Source organism: Cetorhinus maximus, chromosome 23 (genome assembly GCF_964194155.1).
Source record: "Cetorhinus maximus chromosome 23, sCetMax3.hap1.1, whole genome shotgun sequence".
NCBI classification, from domain to species: domain Eukaryota; kingdom Metazoa; phylum Chordata; class Chondrichthyes; order Lamniformes; family Cetorhinidae; genus Cetorhinus; species Cetorhinus maximus.
The window spans coordinates 48878858-48900165 of record NC_135901.1 but is presented as its reverse complement, the minus strand read 5'-3'; the positions used below and the strand labels follow the sequence as shown (position 1 = coordinate 48900165).

At 46.0% G+C, this 21308-nt stretch overlaps 1 protein-coding gene and 1 long non-coding RNA gene across 2 annotated transcripts in view; one reads left to right on the top strand and one right to left on the bottom strand.

Annotated features, from left to right (window-relative positions):
• Window positions 1–20161, bottom strand: part of LOC144698540 (uncharacterized) — a 47025-nt gene extending 26864 nt beyond the window's left edge. Inside the window, exons 1-3 of the mRNA XM_078570474.1 lie at window positions 20148–20161; window positions 19518–19603; window positions 18589–18818 (exon numbers count right to left, since the gene is read on the bottom strand). Of these exons, the coding sequence (XP_078426600.1) occupies window positions 18589–18818; window positions 19518–19603; window positions 20148–20161 (330 nt within the window). The remainder of the gene's footprint in view (window positions 1–18588; window positions 18819–19517; window positions 19604–20147) is intronic.
• Window positions 1–21308, top strand: part of LOC144698295 (uncharacterized) — a 666343-nt gene that overhangs the window by 200224 nt on the left and 444811 nt on the right. The gene's annotated exons all lie outside the window — the stretch shown is intronic.

Here is a 21308-nt window from a genome sequence, read left to right as displayed (position 1 = left end):
GCAAACACGCTGACCAGTTGCGCCACAGACACTTACACAAACCGAACTGATGAGGTATCCAAACCAGGGTGTCAGTGAGTCTAATCTTCAGATTGCCACAACCCAGATAGCTATCACGCTCTATCAGTTTTACTCTTCCAAAATAAAGGGTGGGAAATTCATTCCAGATACTTGGAAACAGTCTGATCCCACCCACTGCAGACGCATCCATGTCACCGGGAACGAGCTCTCTTACAACCGGTGCCATCTCCCTTCGAGCCTTTCATTGTCTTGTCTGATACCAAGTATTCTGATTGTCCTGAAGCCGATATTAGGTTTGAATTCCTGATATGCAGTAACGAGAATCCTTTCAATGTCTCAAATCAGTTAATTTCACTGATAAAATTAGAGTCAATGTTCCAGCGTCTTAAAGAAGGGAAAGGTGCCTTGACTGTCTCTGGTCAGTCGGGCAGTTCACCCTTCATTTGCATTGGATTCCATTCCTCAAAGGGGATTTTCATTTCCTTCTTGAGTTCCCTTACTACATCTGGCAACATCTTTGGATTGAGAGGCATTATGAACATTTCAGATGCAGTGCAGTTCTGATGAAAGGTTACAGACCTGAAATGAAAACCATGTCTCTCTCTCCACAGTCACTACCAGATCTGCTGAGAATTCCAGCATTTTCTGTTTTTATTTCAGATAACCAGCATCTGCAGTATTTTGATTTACTTTACCTGATCAGTGAAATATATTAGGTCCTCAGGGTACTTGACAGGGCGGATTTGGAGAGGATGTTACCTCTCATGAGAGAATCTAGAACTCGGAATGGCTGTTTAAAAACAAGGGGTCACCCATTTAAAATGGAGATGAGGCGATTTTTTTTCTCTCAGAGGGTCGTGAAACTTTGGAACTCTGTTCCTGAAAAGGCTGTGGAAGCAAAGTCTTTGAATATTATTAAGGCAGAGGTCAATATATCCTTGGGAAGCAAGAGAGTGATAGGTTATCAGTGATAGGTGGGATACAGATTTCAGGTGACTATCAGGTCAGCCATGATCTTATTAAATGGCGGAGTAGGCTTGAGGGGCCGAATGGCCTACTCCTCTTCCTTTTTCTAATGTAGTGCTAAGAATGTGGAACCCATTACCAGTTGATTTTGAAATCCATGTCTGAGCTGAAAATGTGTAGATAAACTCACACTGTAAACAGATTGTTCACCAGTTTAAATTGGAAAGGGATTCACTCTCATCCCATTTACTGACACAGCAACACAGTCTTGCTGGTGGGAGACCAGTCAGATACTTCACATGTGCAAAGGGCTTTATTCAGTTTGCCCACATGTTAACACTCCAACTTTAAAAGTTCAAAAAATTTGATCCACAATCAGAGCAGAGATGCTGGCAAGACACGGTTTAAATGTTCCATGTATCGGGGGGGATGTTACTAGCTCACCCCATCTGCTGAGACTACACTGAGTTCTTATCTAACTGTCGGGGTTTGTTCTGCATCCAGGCGAGAATTGCGGTGGACTCCGGAGCAATTTGGCCGCTGTATCATTGATTCAACAATTTTATGTCTTTCCCCTATGGCACTCATCGTATTCTTATTACCTTTGTCCTACAACGTGATCTTTCAATGGCGGATCGGCCACGCAGCATTCCCTGCGGGGCAGAATATACCCTATCTTCACAACAGCAACGCCATACGCATGCGCAGTGCTGGGAGTGGTGAGGCATGCGCATTGCGTTCGGATCCATGAGCATGCGCAGTGCTGGTCTGTGACTGAAGATGCTCAGAGCGGGTGAGAGAATGTCGAGTGGAGCAAACTAACAGGGTTAGTGGGTGTGTGAGGAGGAATGGAGCCAGCGGAGTGGGCAGGGAGGCTTCATAACGACACAGTGCAGGCCGCAGACACGAAATAACAAGGTACCGGTCGTGTGTTTGCAGAGAACGGGCCGAAAAAGTCTGGATTTCTCCCTTCGCCAGGCCCAGGGTAACGGCCGCCATCTTTATAGGGGCAATGTGCAGCAGGGCGCATGCGCGGCCATCCTGTTCCAGGTAGCAGGAGGAGAGTATACTGTGCATTTCTATCCTGGACTGAGGGATGGATTTTGGAAACTCCTTTTACAGGGGGTTAGAAGGGGAGGATTTACACACAGCAAACTCAGACCAAGAGAAACGTTTGTTCTTTCTGAATTTCAATCCTGGATTGACCGTGATGGATTTTTTGAATTCCATTTACAGGATGTTAGAAGAGGAGGAATTCAAGGGATACTTGAGGGAAATGAGAAACTGAAACCAAACATCACGACAAAATCTGAAAGTCTCTTGATTCACCAGGACCTGAATGTAAGTATTGAGGTCATTTTCAGTTACTGGGTAAAAAATCTCTTCCTCACATTGTGGATCTTACCTAAAATCTTAAATCTCTGTCCCTTAATCCTTTCATAATCAGCTAATGGGAACAGCTTTTATTTAACTACCTTTCATAATCCTGTACACCTCTATCAAATCTCCCCTCAAGCTCCTTTACTCCGAGGAGAACAACCTCAGTTTCTTGAATTTAATCTCACAATTAAAATCCCTCATCCCTCGACCCATTCTGATAAATCTCCTCTGCCCCCTCTCAAGGACCCTCACATCCTTCATAATGTTTGGTGATCACTGGTTTGCACAGACCCAGATGTTCTGTGTCTGTGACATCATCGCACATCGACAGTTACACTGTGACATCATCACACATCGACAGTTACACTGTGACATCATCGCACATTGACAATTACATGGTGACATCACCCTGCTTCCTGGGTATTTCCTCAACTGGGAGATTTTTCTCTGACTCCAGTGTTTCTGCTATCTTTTCAGCTGCAGGCTCCAGCAGGAGAGTTTAAATTTGAAAATGGTGATATTGTTTCTGAGGTGAGTATTTTTCACCATCCGTCTACAATTTAGAGCTTTTAGTGCTGTGCTCTGTTTTCTGTGAGAGGTTCCAAATCTCTGGGGCTGGTGTGACTCCTTTACTGTGGATCTGAATCCATGTCCATCCATTGCTCTGTTTCACCTCTGCCCTCCCTGATCACCTCTCTACCATTGTCCACCTTCCTCTGTCTCTAATAATGGATCTATCTGAGTTATGTTTAGTATTTTATTGTTACTTCTGCTGACCGTGTCTCAATGAGGTTTCCACTGCTGCCCATCCCCTGACCATGTGCTGCTGGTTCCCAGCTTTATCTTCCCACAGTATCTTTGATAGTCAGGAATTGTTTTTCCTGCGCTATAGTCCATTTCTATTCCACTTCTGAGCTTATATTGATCATCAAATTCTGCAGCATTTTTACTCGTGTAAATCATTCTGCAAACCCTGAAACATTTACTCTGTTTCCCTCTCCACAGATACCAGCAAATATTGCCAATCCCCAGTTGCCTGTGGAGAAGATGATGTTTGACCTTCTTGAAACGCTGCAGTCCGTGTGGTGAAGGTGCTCCCACAATGCTGTTAGGTAAGGAGTTACAGGTTATTCACCCAGTGATGATGAAAGAACATTGATATATGTCCAAATCAACAACTTGTATTTATAGAGCACTTTTAATGTAAGATAATGTTCCAACGCATTTCACAGAAATGTTACAAAGCAAGGTTTGACACTGAGCCACATGAGGAGATATTAGGGCAGGTGACCAAGCGTTTGGTCAAAGAAGTGGGTTTTACAGAGTAAATTAAAGGAGGAAAAAGAGGTAGTGACTGGCGGAGGATTAGGGAGTGAATTCCAGAGCTTGGAGCCTTGGAAAGTGACAGAATGGGCACGAATGTGGAACAATAGAAATCAGGAACACTCAGTAGGCCAAATTAGAGGAGCGCAGATATCTCCGAAGGTTGTGATGCTGGAGGAGATTCCAGCAATAGGGAGCAGCCATGCAGAAATTTTAAAATAAGGGGTGGAGTCGGGCGATGTTACTGAGGTGGAAATAGTCGGTCTTGGTGATGATGTGGATATGTGGTTGGAAGCTCATCTTGGGGTGAAATATTTCACCATGGTTGTGAACAGTCTGGTTCAGTCTCAGACAGTTGTCAGGGAGAGAGATGGAGTCGGTGTCTAGGGAGTGGAGTTTGTAGTGGGGACTGAAGACAATGGCTTCAATCTTCCCAATATTTAAATGGATGAAATTTCTGTTCATCCAGTTCTGGATGTCAGACAAGTCAGGAGGGTGTGTGACTTGGAGGGGAACTTGGAGGTGATGGTGTTCACATACACCTGCTACCCTGATCCTTCTCGGGGGTAGAGGTTGAAGGTTTGGGAGATTCTGTCAAAGTTCTGGTCTATTTATAGGTCTCTGAAAAGCCCTTTCCTCACCCCTGCCTCTCCCACTCCCCTCTCTGACTTTCTCTCTCTCTCCTTTTCTCCAGCCCAGCAGGCTGTGGATGCTCCATCATTGAATATATTTCAGGCTGAGGTGGGGAGATTTTTGGTGTCTCAGAGAGTCGAGGGATATGGGGAGTGGGCGGGAAAGTGGAGTTGAAGCCTAAGAGAAGCCACAATCATGTTGAATGACGGAGCAGTCTCGAAGGGCCATGTTGTCTCCTGCTGCCCCTAATACTTGTTTTATTTTTGACACCAGAGTCTTGTGTCGGCCCAGACCGGGTGGCAGGTTCCCTTCCCTGAAGGACATTAGCGAACCAGTTGGGTTTTTATGACAATCCAGCAGTTTTCATGGTCACTCTTTCCTCGTGCCGGCCCCAAAAATTCCCAGATTCATTCAGCTCAATTTCACAACCTGCCTTTGTGTTTTTGTGGGTTCTCTCTCATTCCCTTTTTTATGTTTTAAATCAATTCAACAGGGTGTTAGAAGGGGAGGATTTACAGTCGGGAAACTCAAACCAAACATCACATCTGGATCTGACGGAGTCGCCCAAGTTATCAAATCCTGAATATCATCGGATTTTGAACATGGAAGGAAAAAGCACCATTCACAGTGGGGAGAAAACATACACGTGTTCTGTGTGCGGACGAGGCTTCAGCCGATCATCAGGCCTGTCAAAACATAAATGCAGTGAGAATGGGGACAAACCATGGAAATGCGGAGACTGTGGGAAGGGTTTCAATTACCCGTCTGAACTGGAAACTCATCGGCACAGTCACACCGGAGAGAAACCATTCACCTGCTCCATGTGTGGGAAAGGATTCACTTGTTCATCCCATCTGCTGACACACCAGCGAGTTCACACTGGGGAGAAACCATTTACCTGCTCCGTGTGTGGGAAGGGATTCACTCAGCCATTCAAGTTGCTGAAACATGAGCGACTTCACACTGTGGAGAGACCGTTCACCTGCTCCACGTGTGGGAAAGGATTCACTCAGACATCTGACCTGCTGGCACACACACCAGCGAGTTCACACTGGGGAGAGACCATTCACCTGCTCAGTGTGTGGGGAGGGATTCACTCATTCAACTAACCTGCTGAAACACCAGCGAATTCACACTGGGGAGAGACCGTTCAAATGCTCAGACTGCGGGAAGTGCTATAAAAGCTCCGGGGAAATGATGTCCCATCAACGTGTTCACAGTGACGAGAAACCATTCAGGTGCTCTCAATGCGGGACTGGGTTCAGGTGGTCATCTCAACTCACTGCACATCAGCGAGTTCACAGCGGAGAGAGACCGTTCACCTACTCCGCGTGTGGGAAGGGATTCAGTCAGTTACCCAACCTGTTGACACACCAGCGAGTTCACACTGGAGAGAGACCGTTCACCTACTCCGCGTGTGGGAAGGGATTCAGTCAGTTACCCAACCTGTTGACACACCAGCGAGTTCACACTGGAGAGAGACCATTCACTTGCTCCGAGTGTGAGAAGGTTATCCCACCTGCTGAGACACCAGCGAATTCACAAGTGACAACAGTGAATGGATTTTGCGGTTATTCACATCCTAGACTGAACCAAGTTGACTGGGATCTGTTTCTACTAATGTTAATAAACTCCAACCCAGTTATAGCCATTATTATTCTGAATAAAGTCAAATAAATCAGCTCTGTGTTAAACATACAAATTAGGTCCTTTTGAAGTGCTCTCCCTCTCTCCCCGTCTCCTCCATCCTCACCTCCAACAACAAGTGTGAGGAGCTCATGGAGCTTCTTTGGCACTAAGATTGAAACAATCTGATCAGCTGCCTCTGCTGCTTCCCTCCCTTCCACTAGCCCACCGGGACAAACTGTCTCTAAAGATCCCCCTTGTCTGAGCCCTGAAGCCACAGCTTTCTTTAGTTTCGCTCCCATTTCCTCTCATGCCACCTTAGTGCTCATCTTGTCCATGAGACCCACCTCCTGCTCCATTGACCCTATTCCCACTAAACTGCTGGTCACCCAACTTCCCCATGTTCGCTGAGATTGTCAATGTCTCTTCAGTTACTGTCCCTCTCTCCTTCAAATCTGACATCATCAAGCCCTCGTCAATAAACAAACCTTTGGCCTTGCCCTTACAAATTGCTGTCCCATCTCCAACCTCCCTTTCCTCTCCAAACTCCTCAAACATGTTCACACCTCCCAAATCCGTGCCCATCTTTCCCAGAACTCTATGTTTGAATCCCTCCAATCAGGTTTCTGCCCTGCCACTGTACTGAAACAGCACTGATCAAAGCGCCAATGACATCTTATGTGACTGGGACAAAGGGAAACTATCCCTTCTCTACCTGTCTGTAGCCTTTGACAGGGTTGACCACACCATTCTGCTCTAACACCTTTCCACTGTCGTCCAGCTTGGTGGGGCTGTTCTCTCCTGGTTTTATTCTTCTCTATCTAACCATCGTCAGCGAATCACTTGTAATGTCTTCCCTTCCCATAGTTATCTCTGGTGTCCCCAAAGGATCCAGCCTTGGCCTCTTATTTCTCATCAACATGTTCCCCACAGCGACATCTTCTGAAAACACAATGTCAGTTATCACATGTACACTGACAGTGCCCAGCTCTACCTCACCACCACCTCTCTCCACTTCTCCACTTTTATTAAATTATCAGATTGTCTGATATTCAATGGTGGATGTGCAGAAATTTCCTCCAATTAAATATTGGGAAGACCAAAGCCATTGTTTTCATTCCCTAGATACCAACTCGATTCCTCTCCCTGGCAACTGTCTGAGACTAAACCAGACTTTTTGCACAAGTGATGTCAGGTTTGACCCCGACATATGTTCTGACTCAGGTGTATGTGTCTTGGTGAGTTTCCAGTCAAATTATGATGTGAAAATTCCCCACAGACAGAACAGACAAACACTTCTCCTTCCATAATCAAAGGCTGGTCATTTATGAATTCAGTGATTCTATAAGATCTTGTCGAGATTTTTGGTTTGAGTTTCCCCATCTGAAAATCCTCTCCCTCTAATCCCCTGTAAACACAGTTTACAAAAGTCAACACTGTCAGTACAGGATAGAAATTCAGAACAGACAATTCTAGTTTCGATGGAATATTCTTTCTCCTTTCATTTCCCCCAAATCTATAAATCCCTGTCCCACACACTCCTCCCTCTCTCTGCTCATTGTTCCAGATTCAGTGCCCAGTCACCTGCTAATTCTTTTCCCCTCTCCAGATTCTCTCTTCCTGTCCTTAAAGTGGTGGCTCAGGCTGTGGGTCAATCCCACTCCTTCACTCTAATTCTAGCAAATAATTCAGCTAAAAACAAATGCTCTTTAATGACTTGATTCGTCGTTTTGAATGTTTGGAAAGCATTCCCTATTCCCAATTGTGGAGAACAGAAATTCTAGTGGCTAATTCAAAGCTTCCTTCTCCCCAGGTCTGTTCCAACAAGCAGTGTCTATCTGAGTTACATTGATACAGACTCACTCACTCAGTTAGTGGTCAGGTCTCACTGAACAGCAAGAACAGAGGCAATACAAGTGCAGAGGCACGAGTGATAATCTTCCAGCCTTCCTCAGACACAGAAGAGGTGCCAGAGGACTGGAGACCTGTGAATGTTACACCCTTGTTCAAAAAGGGATGTAAGGATAAAGCTGGCAACTACAGGCCAGTCATTTTGACCTCAGTGGCAGGGACACTTTTGAAACAATAAGTATGGGATAAAATCAATCATCACTTAGACAAGTGCAGGACAATTAAAGAAAGCCAGCATGGATTCATCAAGGAAAAAAATCATGTTTAACTAACTTGCTGGGGTGTTTTGAGGAGGTAGCAGAAAGGGTTAATAAGGGAAACGTTGATGTGTATATGGATTTTCAAAAGGCATTTGATACGGTGCCACACAAAAGACTTTTCAGCAAAATTCTCGGCCATGGAATAAAGGGGAAAGTAGGAACTTGGATAAAAACTAGCCGAGTGAAAGGAACCAGAGAGTAGTGGTAAATGTTTGTTTTACAGATTGGAGGAAGGTTTGTAGTGGAATTGCTCAGGGGTCAGTGTTGGGACCCCTGCCCTTCCTGATATATATTAATCACCTAGTCTGTGGTGCGCAGGGCATGATTTCAAAATTTGCGGATGATACGAAGATTGGAAATGTTGTCAACTGTGATAGGGAAAGTCATGAACTTCAAAAGGACATAGACATGTTGGTGGATTGGGCAGACAAGTGGCAGATGAAGTTCAATGCAGAGAAGTGTGAGGTGATTTGTTTTGGCAGGAAATGTATGGTGAGATAGCATAAAATAAAGGGAGACCCTCTAAAGGAGGTGCAGAAACAGAGGGACCTCGGTGTGTACGTACTTAAGTCATTGAGGATGACAGGGAATGTTGAGAGAGCAGTTAATAAAGCATTTAGTATCTTAGACTTCATTAATATGGGTATTGAGTACAAGAGTAAGGAGGTCATGTTGAACTTGTAGAAGACACTTGTTAGGCTTCACCTGGAGTACTGTGTCCAGTTCTTGGCACCATACTTGAGGAAGGATGTGAAGGCTTTGGAGAGAATCCATAGGAGATTAACAAGAATGATTCCCGGGATGAAGAACTGTAGCAATGAGGATAGATTAGAGAGGTTAGGACTGTTTTCCTTGGAGAAAGGAAGGCTGAGAGGAGATTTAATAGACGTATTCAAGATCCTGAGGGGTGGGGACAGGGTAGTGAGAAAATGTTCGCACTCAAGAGAACATCAAGAACTGGAGGGCACAGATTCAAAATAATTGAAAAAAGGAGCAATTGTGATGTGAGGGGAAAAAAATCACCCAGAGGGTGGTTGGATTCTGGAACAAAGTTCCTGAAAGGGTGGTGGAGACAAGTTCGATCGAGGTATTCAATAGGGAATTGGATTGTTACATGGAGAGAGAGAATGTGCAAGGTTACGGGGATAAGGCAGGGGAGTGGGACTAGGTGGAATGTTCTTTCAGCGAGTCAGTGCAGACTCAATGGACAAATTGGCCTCCTTCTACACTGTAAAGATAATGTGATACTGTGAAGAACAACAACAACTTCTATTTATATCAAGCTTTTAACATGGTAAAATGTCCCAAGGAATTTCACAGGAGCAGGACATATTAGGCCAGATGGCCAAAAGCTTGGTCAAAGAGGTTAGTTATAAGGAGTGTCTGAAAGGGGGAAAGTGAATGAGAAAGGTGAGAGGTTTAGGGAGAAAATTTCAGAGCTTAGGGTCCAGGCAGCTGAAGGCACGGCCACCAATGGTGGAGTGATTAAAATCGGGGATGAAGGACATCTGGTAATGGTGCTCCATGTATGTGGGCCCCATAGCCCAGGCTCAAGGCCCAAATCTGAACTTTGGGACATAGTTTGACCATCCCTGGTCTCAGAGAAAAACAATTCCCCAAAAAAACATCTTGTAGGATTTTTGTTTATTGATACCATAAAAAGTTTGGACCAGTTGAGTCCTCCTGTGCACTCGATGGAGATTGACATTAACATAATTAAAATTCTCTGTATTTCAGTGTCAGAACAATATGTTTTAGCAAAGATAAAAAAATATATAAATACTGAACAGAACAAACCTGGAGAAATAAACATCAGGTCAATCACCATTGGAAAGTGATAAGTTAGTGGTCACTGTTTCAGGTGGGATTCCTTCAGAATGAACACTTCCCACCACCAGCACCAACCCCCCTCCCCCATCCCCCTCCCTGTGAACTGAACATTCCTTCACCCACTCATCCACCCATTGCCCATCCACCCAATGGCTCCCAGCCTGGATTGACATTCAGCATGAACCCAGTGAGAGGGTGAGCTGGCCCACGGGATGTCAGAATGGACAAGAGCTGGAAGTGGTTCCAATGAATACATTTTCTGTGTCCTTGTTAAAAACAGGAAACTTAATATTTTGTCAAACCCCCATGTGCACACCCTTGGTGAATTAAAATTTCTCACCCAGGCCTTTCCTCTGGTTTCAACATGGTGCATCCTGTGTGGGTTCAGCAGAGGTAGAGACAGGCTGCTCGAGAGATGGGGGCAGAGTGTCAGGAGATGGGGGCAGAGTGTCGGGAGATGGGGCAGAGTGTCAGGAGATGGGGCAGAGTGTCGGGAGATGGGGGCAGCGTGTCAGGAGATGGGGGCAGAGTGTCGGGAGATGGGGCAGAGTGTCAGGAGATGGGGCAGCGTGTCGGGAGATGGGGGCAGAGTGTCGGGAGATGGGGGGCAGAGTGTTGGGAGATGGGGCAGTGTGTCGGGAGATGGGGGCAGAGTGTTGGGAGATGGGGGCAGCGTGTCAGGAGATGGGGGCAGAGTGTCGGGAGATGGGGCAGAGTGTCAGGAGATGGGGCAGCGTGTCGGGAGATGGGGGCAGAGTGTCGGGAGATGGGGGCAGAGTGTCGGGAGATGGGGGCAGAGTGTCGGGAGATGGGGGCAGAGTGTCGGGAGATGGGGGGCAGAGTGTTGGGAGATGGGGCAGTGTGTCGGGAGATGGGGCAGAGTGTCGGGAGATGGGGCAGCATGTCGGGAGTTGGGAGATGGGGGCAGAGTGTCGGGAGATTGGCGCAGTGTGTCAATAGGTGGGGGCAGAGTGTCAGGAGATGGTGGTAGGGTGTTGGGAGATGGGGGCAGTGTGTCGAGAGGTGGGGGCAGAGTGTCAGGAGATGGGATATATACTGTACGTGTTGCTCAGCTTCATAATCCACATCTATCAGTAATGGACTTGCTGCCATCTCGAACAAAACTGTTTTCACCACTAAGGCTCCGCTGGTATTTAATAGTCTTCATGACATCATCGCACTGGGACTGGATGACATCATTGCACTGGGACTGGATGACATCATAAGAGTCCATTGTTTCTTAATGACCCACATCAATAACAAGAGGAAATATTAATAAACCTGAGCACATTATCTAGGCTGACACTCCAGGGTGACACTGAGGGACTGCTGCACTGTCAGAGACAGCATCCTTCACATGGAACTTGTGGAGGCTCTGGTCACAATCTTCCAATCCTCCTTATATAGTAGTGGTGTCAAAGAACTGATAGATTGTAAATGTTACACCCCTGTTCAAAAACACAGCTATTCTAGGACAATCAGCTTCATATCAGTTGTGGGGAAAGGCTGGAGACAATAATCTGGGAGAAAATCAATTGGCACTTGGAAAAGTATCGGTTATTTCCAGCATTTTCTGTTTTTAACACTGATACTTCCCTGGATCCCAAGGCTCTCTGGGAGTTGTGGGGAGCTGGGACGTATCCATGAGAGTAACCAAAGGTCTGAGAACTGAAAGAATCTAGAGTTAAGAGAGGAGAAAAGATCCAAAAATGGAGCCATTAGGAACAGGACATCAATCAGTCTTCTCTTATCCTGGAGAAATCAAGGACTCGACATTCTGAGAGTATGAAACAAAACTGATTTATTTAACAGACTTCAAGATATTAAACTTCAGCCCAGTTACAGGGATTATGAACAGCAATAGAAATAAACCAAAACTGTCAGAATGAACACAGTTCAGTTCCGCATGTGATTAACAGCAGCAATAACAGCAGAATCCAACCTCTGCAGACACTTGTGAACTCACTGCTGTCTGAGCAGGTGGGATGACCAAGTGAATCCCTTCCTACATTCGGAGAAGGTGAACAGCATCTCCCCATTGTGAACTCGCTAGTGCCTCAACAGGTTGGATAAATGAGTGAATCCCTTTCCACACTCCGAGCAGGTGAACAGCCTGTCTCCCATGTGAATTCACTGGCGTACACTGAGGTGGAATGAAGGCTGAATCTCTTTACACAGGAAGTGCAGCGGAATGGCCTCTCCTTGTGTGAATTCGCTGGTGTTTCAGCAGGGTGGATGACTGAGTGAATCCCTTCCCACACTGGGAGCAGGTGAATGGTCTCTCTGCAGTGTGAATTCGCTGGTGTGTCAGCAGGTGGGATGACTGAGTGAATCCCTTCCCACACTCGGAGCAGGTGAAAGGCCTCTCTCCAGTGTGAATTCGCTGGTGTACTTTGAGGTTCCATGAAGTCCTGAATCTCTTTTCACAGGAAGTTCAACTGAATGGCCTCTCCTCAGTGTGAACTCGCTGGTGTGTCAGCAGGTGGGATAACAGAGTGAATTTCTTCCCACACTCAAAGCAGGTGAATGGCCTATCTCCAGTGTGAACTCGCTGGTGTGTCAGCAGGTGGGATGACCGAGTGAATCCCTTCCCACACTCGGAGCAGGTGAAAGGCCTTTCTCCAGTGTGAATTCGCTGGTGTACTTTGAGGTTCCATGAAGTCCTGAATCTCTTTCCACAGGAAGTACAACTGAATGGCCTCTCCTCAGTGTGAATTCGCTGGTGTGTCAGCAGGTGGGATAACCGCTTGAATCCCTTCCCACACTCAGAGCAGGTGAACGGTCTCTCCCCAGTGTGACTGCGTCGATGGGTTTCCAGTTCGGATGGACGATTGAATCCTTTCTCACAGTCCTTACATTTCCACCGTTTCTCCATGGTCCAGGTGTCCCTGTGTCTCTCTAAGTTTGATGATCAGTTGAAGCCTCGTCCACACAGAGAACACGTGTACAGTTTCTCCCTGCTGTGAATGGTGTGATGTTATTTCAGGCTGTGTAACTGGTTAAAGCTCTTTCCACAGTCAGTTCACAGGGATACTCTCACTCGGGTGTGTGTGTGTCTCGGTGCTTTTCCAGTCACACTGATGTTTGAAATCTTTTCCCACAGACAGAACAGACAAACGTTTCTCCGTCCACATTCAAAGGTGATGATATTCAGGTCCTGATGAATCGAGTGACTGTGTCAGATCTTGATGTGATCCCTCCTCCCTGTGCTGAAATCCAAACAGAGTTTTGGACAATTCTTTCTGTATATTTTTAACAAATTTCTATAATTGGAGTTGACAATATGTCTGATCATTCACCTCAGTGATTACTCGTGACAAAACATTAATCTGAAACCCCCTGACCGACCAGACAGAATAGCAGATGTTAACCTTGTGTTCAAAACTAACTGTGTGGAGATTTAATGAGCGATTATGAAGGTGGTTTCTCCCAATGTCCCAGAGTTTCCTTCCTTCCTTCTCTCCCTCTCTAACTGAGTTAAACCTGGGATCAGTCTCATGGCCCATTCTGGTTCCTGCTTCTCTTCCTGATGACTAATTAACTCCAATTAAACACTGAGAAGACTGAAGACACTGTTTTCAGTCCCTGCTCCAATCTCCATTTCCCAGATACCAACTCCATCCCTTTCCCTGGGAACGGTCTGAGATTAAACCAGTCTGTTCACAACCTCGGTGTCACATTTGATCTCGAAATGAGCTGCTGACCTCATGTCTGTGCCATTACTAAGATCGCCTGTTTCCACCTCCGTAATATCACCCGACCCCACCCCTGTCTCAGGAGTGTCTCATCTGCTGCTGAAACCCTTATCACAGCCATTTTTACCTCCAGACTTGACCATTCCAACACACTCCTGGCTGGTCTCCCACATTCTGCCCTCCGTAACCTTGAAGACATCCATATTTTTGCTGTCTGTGTCTTCACTCACAGCTAGGCCCATTCCCTGACCTTCCTTGGCTCCCGTTCAAGGAGCGACTCGATTTTAAAAATCTCATCCTTGTTTTCAAATCCCCCAATGGCCTCCTCTCTGTGGCTCCTGCAGACCCACAACCCTCTATGATATCTGCACTGCTCTAATTCTAGCATTCCCTGTTTTAATTTCTCCACCATTCGTGTCCGTGCCTTCAGTTCCCTCGACCCCAAGCTCTGAGATTCTCTCCCTCTGTCTACCACACTTTCCCCCTTTAAGACAACTTAGTATTAATAAAAAAAGACATTCTGTCAAAACATTTTATCTTGTACTCATCAGGATAGAGGGAAGAATACCAAATTTCAAAAATTATCAGTCAGGCTTGTAATGTGTCTCACTTACACTTGCTAGAAGCTACATATGTTCATCCACAGGGACCTGGCCTCTGCAGGCAGAAGGAACAAGTCCAGGCACGGGGTCTTTTGTGGAATTAAACAAAAGCAGAGGGGATGACAGCTCCTGGCTGTATTGTCCATGGCAACAACCAATCAGAGCCGACGGTCCAACCAATCAGCACCCTTTTCTCGTGCAGTATAAATTGTGGTTCCCTTTGAAATTTGGGATTCTTGCGTCTGTCCTGGTGAGTGCAACAGGAAAAGCTTTGACAGCTTGTCTCTTTTTTCAGTAATAATCAAATTCTGTACAAACAAGTGACTATTTAAGTATTTTGGTCACCTCCTTCTGTGTCTGAATGTTATACTTTATTTTATAATTTCCCTGTGAAGCTCACTGGGATGATTTATGATGTTAATAGAAGCTGTTGTTGTTTCTGACTGTTCCCCTGATCTCCTGTTTTACAACAACCCATTGATTTCACACCAAACTCTATCTCTGATTTATTGTCCCTCCTGCGGGTCATTCATCCGGGCCTGCAGCCTCTGTAAAGATGGCGCCCACGCATGCTCCCTGTTGGACATTGCCCGCTATAAAGATGGTGACCACACATGCGCTCTGCTGCTCCTTGCCCCCTATAAAGATGGTGACAGCACATGCGCTCTGCTGCTCCTTGCCCCTATAAAGATGGTGACCGCACATGCGCTCTGCTGCTTCCTGCCCCCTATAAAGATGGTGACCGCACATGCGCTCTGCTGCTCCTTGCCCTCTATAAAGATGGTGACCGCACATACGCTCTGCTGCTCCTTACCCCCTATAAAGATGGTGACCGCACATGCGCTCTGCTGCGCCTTGCCCTCTATAAAGATGGTGACCGCACATGCGCTCTGCTGCTCCTTGCCCCCTATAAAGTTGGCGGCCGTTAACTCGGGCCTACTTCCGGAGAAATTGCCTAATCTGTGTTTGGAAGGATGGTTCCTTATTGAGGGTTTAGGACAGAGACCGTGAATTCATAAAGCCTCCCAACTCACCCGCCAGCCCTATCTATGCTCACGGGCTTTTTTTCCAGCTCTCAGTCCGCACTCGGTCTTTGTAAATCCCGCATTTTAAATCGGCTCGCTCCAGTTCTCCTCACGCCTGATTTCACGCGCTACACATGCTCCAGCTGACAATGATTGACGGTAGCTCCGGACCAATAGGGACAGGGGGCGGGCCTGGAGGACCAGCGGGAGCGGCTGTTCCTCCGGCCAATCGGAGTGAATGAGGGGCGTGGCCGGGCTTGCATTGGAGCATGCGCAGCGCGGGTGGGGATCGGGATCAAGGCGGCCGGGTTGAAAGTCCAGCGGGTGAGAAAGGGCCAAGTGCAGGAGAGGAATGGAGCCGGAGGGTGGACTGGGAGGGTTCACAAACACCCGGTGTAGGACTCCAAACCCGGATTACAAACTCCCGGAGCCCAGTTTACACCGAGTGTTTGGAAACTCCTTTTACAGGGGGTTAGAAGGGGAGGATTTACACACAGAAAACTCCAACCCAGAGAAATGTTTGTCTCTTAATTTCTATCCTGGACTGACAGGGATGAATTTTTTATAATCTCCTTTGTACAGGGTTTTCAATGGGACGGATTTGGAGACGGGGAAATTCAAACCAAACTTCACATCAAAATCTAACAGAGTCATTCGATTCCTCAGGACCTGAATATCATCGGACTTTGATTGTGGAAGGAAAAAAGTTTGTCTGTTCTGTTTGTGGGAAAAGCACCAACATTTTCAAAATCCTGGTTAGACTGCACCTGAACCACTGTAATAAAAATAAAAAATGCTGGAAGTACTCAGCAGGCCTGGCAGCATCTGTGGAGAGAAACAGAGTTAATGTTTCGAGTCAACATGACCTTTCATCAGGACAGGAATACTGTGTTCAGTTCTGGGCATCACACTTTTGGAAGGATAGACTATATTGGCCTTAGAGGGAGAGCAGTGCAGATGTACCTGAATAACAACTGGACTCCAAGGGTTAAATTATGAGGAGTGGTCAAACAAATGCATCAGTGTAATTACAGCACAGAAAGAGGCCATTCAGCCCATTGAATCCATGCCAGTTTTCAGTAGAGCAGTCCAGTCTGTCTCATTGCCCCGCTGTGTCTTCAACCCCCTGCATATTTATTTCTCTTAAACGCTGGTCCAATTCAATTTTAAAGCATTGATCATGTCTGCTTCCAGCCTGCTCGTAGGCAGTGAGCTGCTCGTAGGCAGTGAGTTCTGGATCAGGTTCCAGCATCTTTTCAGGTAGAATGTTCCAGATCCTGACAACTCTTTGTTGGTGCAGAGACTGCTGAACTCGATGTTGAGTGTGGAAGGTTGTAAAGTGCCGAATTGAAAGATGAGCTGTTCCTCGAGCCCCCATTGAGCTTCACTGAAACAGTGCAGGAGGCCGAGGACAGAGAGGTCAGAGTGGGAGTGGGGCAGAGAATTAAAATGACAAGTGACCGGAAGCTCAGATTCAAGCTGACAGACTGAATGGAGGTAGTTCCACAAAGTGATCACCCAATCTGTGTTTGGTCTTCCCAATGTAGAGCAGATCACATCGTGAGCAGTGAATACAGTAACTAAACTGCAAGAAGTACAAATAAATCACTGTTTGGTTTCATCTTGCACAACCTTGAGAACAGCCCGAAGAGAGATACTTTACTTGAAGAATAAAGGTTAAAATATAATTACATTGTCTATCTCAGGGTGTAATCCAAGAACAACACCTTGTATTTACAGGAAGGGTTGTGGGGCTGGAGGAGGTTACAGAGATACTGAGGATCCAGTTGACATTGTCTATCTCACCAGTGTCAAATTCATTTTCCATGGTGGCTCTGATCCAATATCCTGACACTGGGCAAGGGCCACATTCAGCAGAATCCATAAAAATGGAACTAGATACAAATAAACTATATCAGTATTTACCGACACCTCGGTTTTATTTATTGTTCCTGATGCTCCCGGTACCCGGCATCTCTTCACTTGAACCATCATATCAACACTCGGGGCAAATGACTGGGCTGAGGCCTGTCTCAGATAAAAACACGAGGACCACTTGTCACCACAGAATCTGTCGCAGAAAAACGGAGTGAACACTCAGAACCCAGAGGTTTGTCTAGGAAGTCTTTATTAAAGTCGTGATATCACGGAGAGCCGAGTCACATACAATGGAGTGAATCAGTCTCTGCTTAACACCTCTTTACACACATAGATATAGCAAAAGGTTCGTGACAGAAACTTGGGCAATTACAATAGTTTCAAATGGGTTTCAAAAGATAGCGATCAGTGTTAATGGCTTAACGATTAGACAGGACAATGTCAATGGTTTAGCAAATAGACAGGACAATGTCAACGGTTTAGCAAATAGACAGGACAATGTCAATGGTTTAGCAAATAGACAGTGATAATTGGTTACATATCCTGGGCAATGCACACACACAATAGTTTTTTTCTCTTAGATTTTGCCACCGTATCTGACATCCAGAGCCCCTTAGTCTGGGAAGGTAGCACTGGCCCTTTGATTTGCTAATTTATGTGCTGGCTGCGTGACTGTTTGGGGACAGTCTACAGTAAATTACATTATACATGTATTTTAAGTTTATTTCTCTCACAAATATAGGTGTATTTTATTTCATTCACAATTATACGTGTATTTTATTTCATTCACAATTATACGTGTATTTTATTTCATTCACATTTGTACGTGTATTTTATTTCATTCACAATTATAAGTGTATTTTATTTCATTCCCAATTACACACGTATTTTATTCCTCCACAGTCCCTCCTTGTTAATCTTTTCTTTTAGATTAACACCAGTGAGGAATAATATCTTCATCATCATACGAGGGTTCATAACCATGAGGAAAAGGCCGGTCCCTGGCGGGGTAAACTTTCTCTCCCCACCAGTGGGCTTCGCTGGGGCCAGTGTGCATCATTTGGGGAATGATTGGGGCACCCCCTAATCCAGTGGAGACACTATTGATAATCTGGGAGCAGCAAATCCATAAAGTAACACACGCACAGCACCCTATTATACATGCTACGACTATCCCAATTAAAAAGTATAGCAACCAACTTCCCCAACCGGAAAACCAACCTAGTATTGTAGACCACTGAGAATCATTTTTATAAAAATCGCTCCAACTTTCCCCAGCCTTCTTTATTTCTTGTATCTTGTCCATGACATGCTTTCCCAAGTCAGTGATATTTTCAGAGACATCGGGGACATAAGTGCAGCACTCTGAGCCTATCATAGCACAAGTGCCACCTTTTTCAGCTAGAAGGAAGTCAAGGGCCATCCTGTTTTGTAATACGGTTAGGCGTAATGCTATCATTTCAGTGGTGCTGGCTGAGATCTGCTTCTGTGTTTTAATCAGAGCATCAGCCGTTGAATTAGCGACTTTTTCAAGCGCAGCTGCCAGGTTGATAATTTCACGTGAATTACGAGCTGATCCATAAGGGGGCAAAGCAATCATCCAGAATCGTTCAGATTCCGAGATGCCACGGCGATGTAGGCGCCGATGTGGGTGCATATCTGATTTACCTATATGGCGAAGATAGGGATTTAAGTATGCTAGGTAGCAACAGCCACTCCAGGTGGGAGTGGTTTTGTTCTTTTCCGAATTTCCTACAGACATATTAGAGGAAAAGGACAGCTGAGGCATCCCAGGCAACCAGGGGTAAGCTTTATCTCCACAAACCCAATATGTACCATTAAGAGGGTCTGGTGGATGTTCAGCACCGGCGGACTTTCGGACAGATAGGCCAAAGATGTATGATACTGTAGTATGACAGGAGCTTCGTCCCAGATCATAAGTGCTGAGTGTAAGGTTGGAACACCAGCAGGTGGCGTTTACCAGCTCAAGTGGGGATCTAATTCTAATCCCATGTTCTGTATAGTTCCACCCATTGGCAGGTGGAGAGCGACGGAACTAACCCCTAAACATATTGTGCTGCGGTGTTACAATATCAAAAGTTCGAACGTCAGCATACTCAGTGTCATTTAGAGGAACAGCACGCCAATTACCCGTCTCTCTCCCATGTTGGGGAGTCTGGGCACATATCCAACAGGCACCCTGACCTACCTCTCTAGCATAGGTGCGGCATAGAGACAAAAAGGTGTTTGGGTGAGGGTCCCTTGGGCATACTCTGCAGAATATAACAAAGCAAAATATCCTATACATAATGCAAGTTAAATCACTTAGTAACAGTTGCTATACTGTCAGGGGACAATGTTTTTTACGGCGGGTGACATGGATCCAGTCTTCCTTCCCTTCAACCTTCAAAGCTGTCCGAGCTGTTGGCAACACGAGGTAGGGTCCTTTCCACCTAGGAGAAAGAGACTCTTTATTTAGATTTTTTACATACACTTGATCACCTGGCTGGAAGTCGTGTATAGGAGTATCTTCTGCGGTCACCTGACCCTTTCATTGTATTCAGCTGCAGTTTTGCATAGTGCTTAGGCGTAAGCCAAAGTCTGTTCATCATTCCAAACTAAGGCTAATTTTTCGGCACATACAGGAGGCTGGGCTCCAGTAGTCATAGGACGTCCCATAAGAGCTTCATGGGGCGTTATTCCAGTGGCTCTATTTTTTCTATTTCACATAGCATAAAGCACTACTGGGAGTGCTTCTGGCCACGGGAGTTTATTATCCTGACAAACTTTAGACAGGGCGTTTTTTAATTCCCCAGTTACCCTTTCTACCATCCCTGAGGACTGTGGCTGGTAGGGAATATGCAATCTCCACTGAAATCCCATAACCTGCACGAAGTCTTTTAGTATCTTTCCGGTAAAGTGAGTCCCTCGGTCACTATTTATTCCCATAGGTATTCCGTATCTAGGTATTATTTCTTTCCACAATTTTTTCACTACCGTTTGAGCATCATCTTTTCGTGTGGGGTAAGCTTCTACCCATCGGGTGAACATGTCTACTATCACTAACATATACTTATATCCCAAGGCCGGGGGCATATGTACAAAATCAATCTGTAAATTTTCGAAGGGTATCTTGGGCATCGGGAGGCGATCATACTTGGCTGCTGGCCCTTTGTTATTCTGCTGGCAAATTGAACAAGAGCGAGTGATTTTTTGTATGGTTGGGGTTATGCCTGGCGCAAACCATTGTTGTTTAATCGCATGTTGCATCCCTCCTTTGCATGTGCCTGTGCATGTACTAGGCGATACAGGGGCAGAAACAGACTTCGGGGACAGACCACCCGTCCATCCGGATGAAACCAAAATCCTTCCTTAGTACTGCATTGTGCCCGTTCCCATGTCCGCTTTTCCTGTTGAGTAGAGTTTTGTTGCGCTATCTGTAGTTCAGAAGACTCTAAAACAGGGATGGGAGGGTGGCTGGAGACGCGGAGAGCTTGCAGGAGAGGTACTTGTGCGGCAGCTACTCCTTTGGCTGCCTGGTCAGCGCGGGCATTTCCTTTGGAGACATCATCAGTTAAATTAGTGTGTGCTTCACATTTAATAATTGCCAGGCGCTTGGGCAATTGAATTGCTTCGAGGAGGTATAATACAAGTTGGGAATGCTTGATGGACTTTCCCGCTGATGTAATAAAACCCCGATTTTTCCATATCTGTCCGAAATCATGCACAACACCAAAGGCATAGCGGGAATCGGTGTAAATATTGGCTGCCTGATCACCGGCCAGGATGCAGGCTCGGGTGAGGGCAAAAAGTTCCGCTGCCTGCGCTGAAGTGCCAGGGGGCAATGCATAGGCTTCTACAGTGCGGTGCGGGTCCACGATGGCATAACCGGCGAGGAGTAAATAGTCTCTTGGTCGATGAGAAGAGCTGTCAGTGTAAAAGATAACATCCGGATCGAGCAGGGGGTCTATCCGCAGATCCACCCTGGGGGAAGTGGACTGTTCGACCACTGTGAGGCAGTCATGCTCCGCATCAGTTGGGGGCTCCGGCACAAAGGTGGCAGGATTATTGCAGGCGATCGGCGGTAAGTATAATAGGGGTGTGGTAGCAAAATTACTTCGTATCCCATACATCGTGAGGCAGTAAGATGTTGTGTAG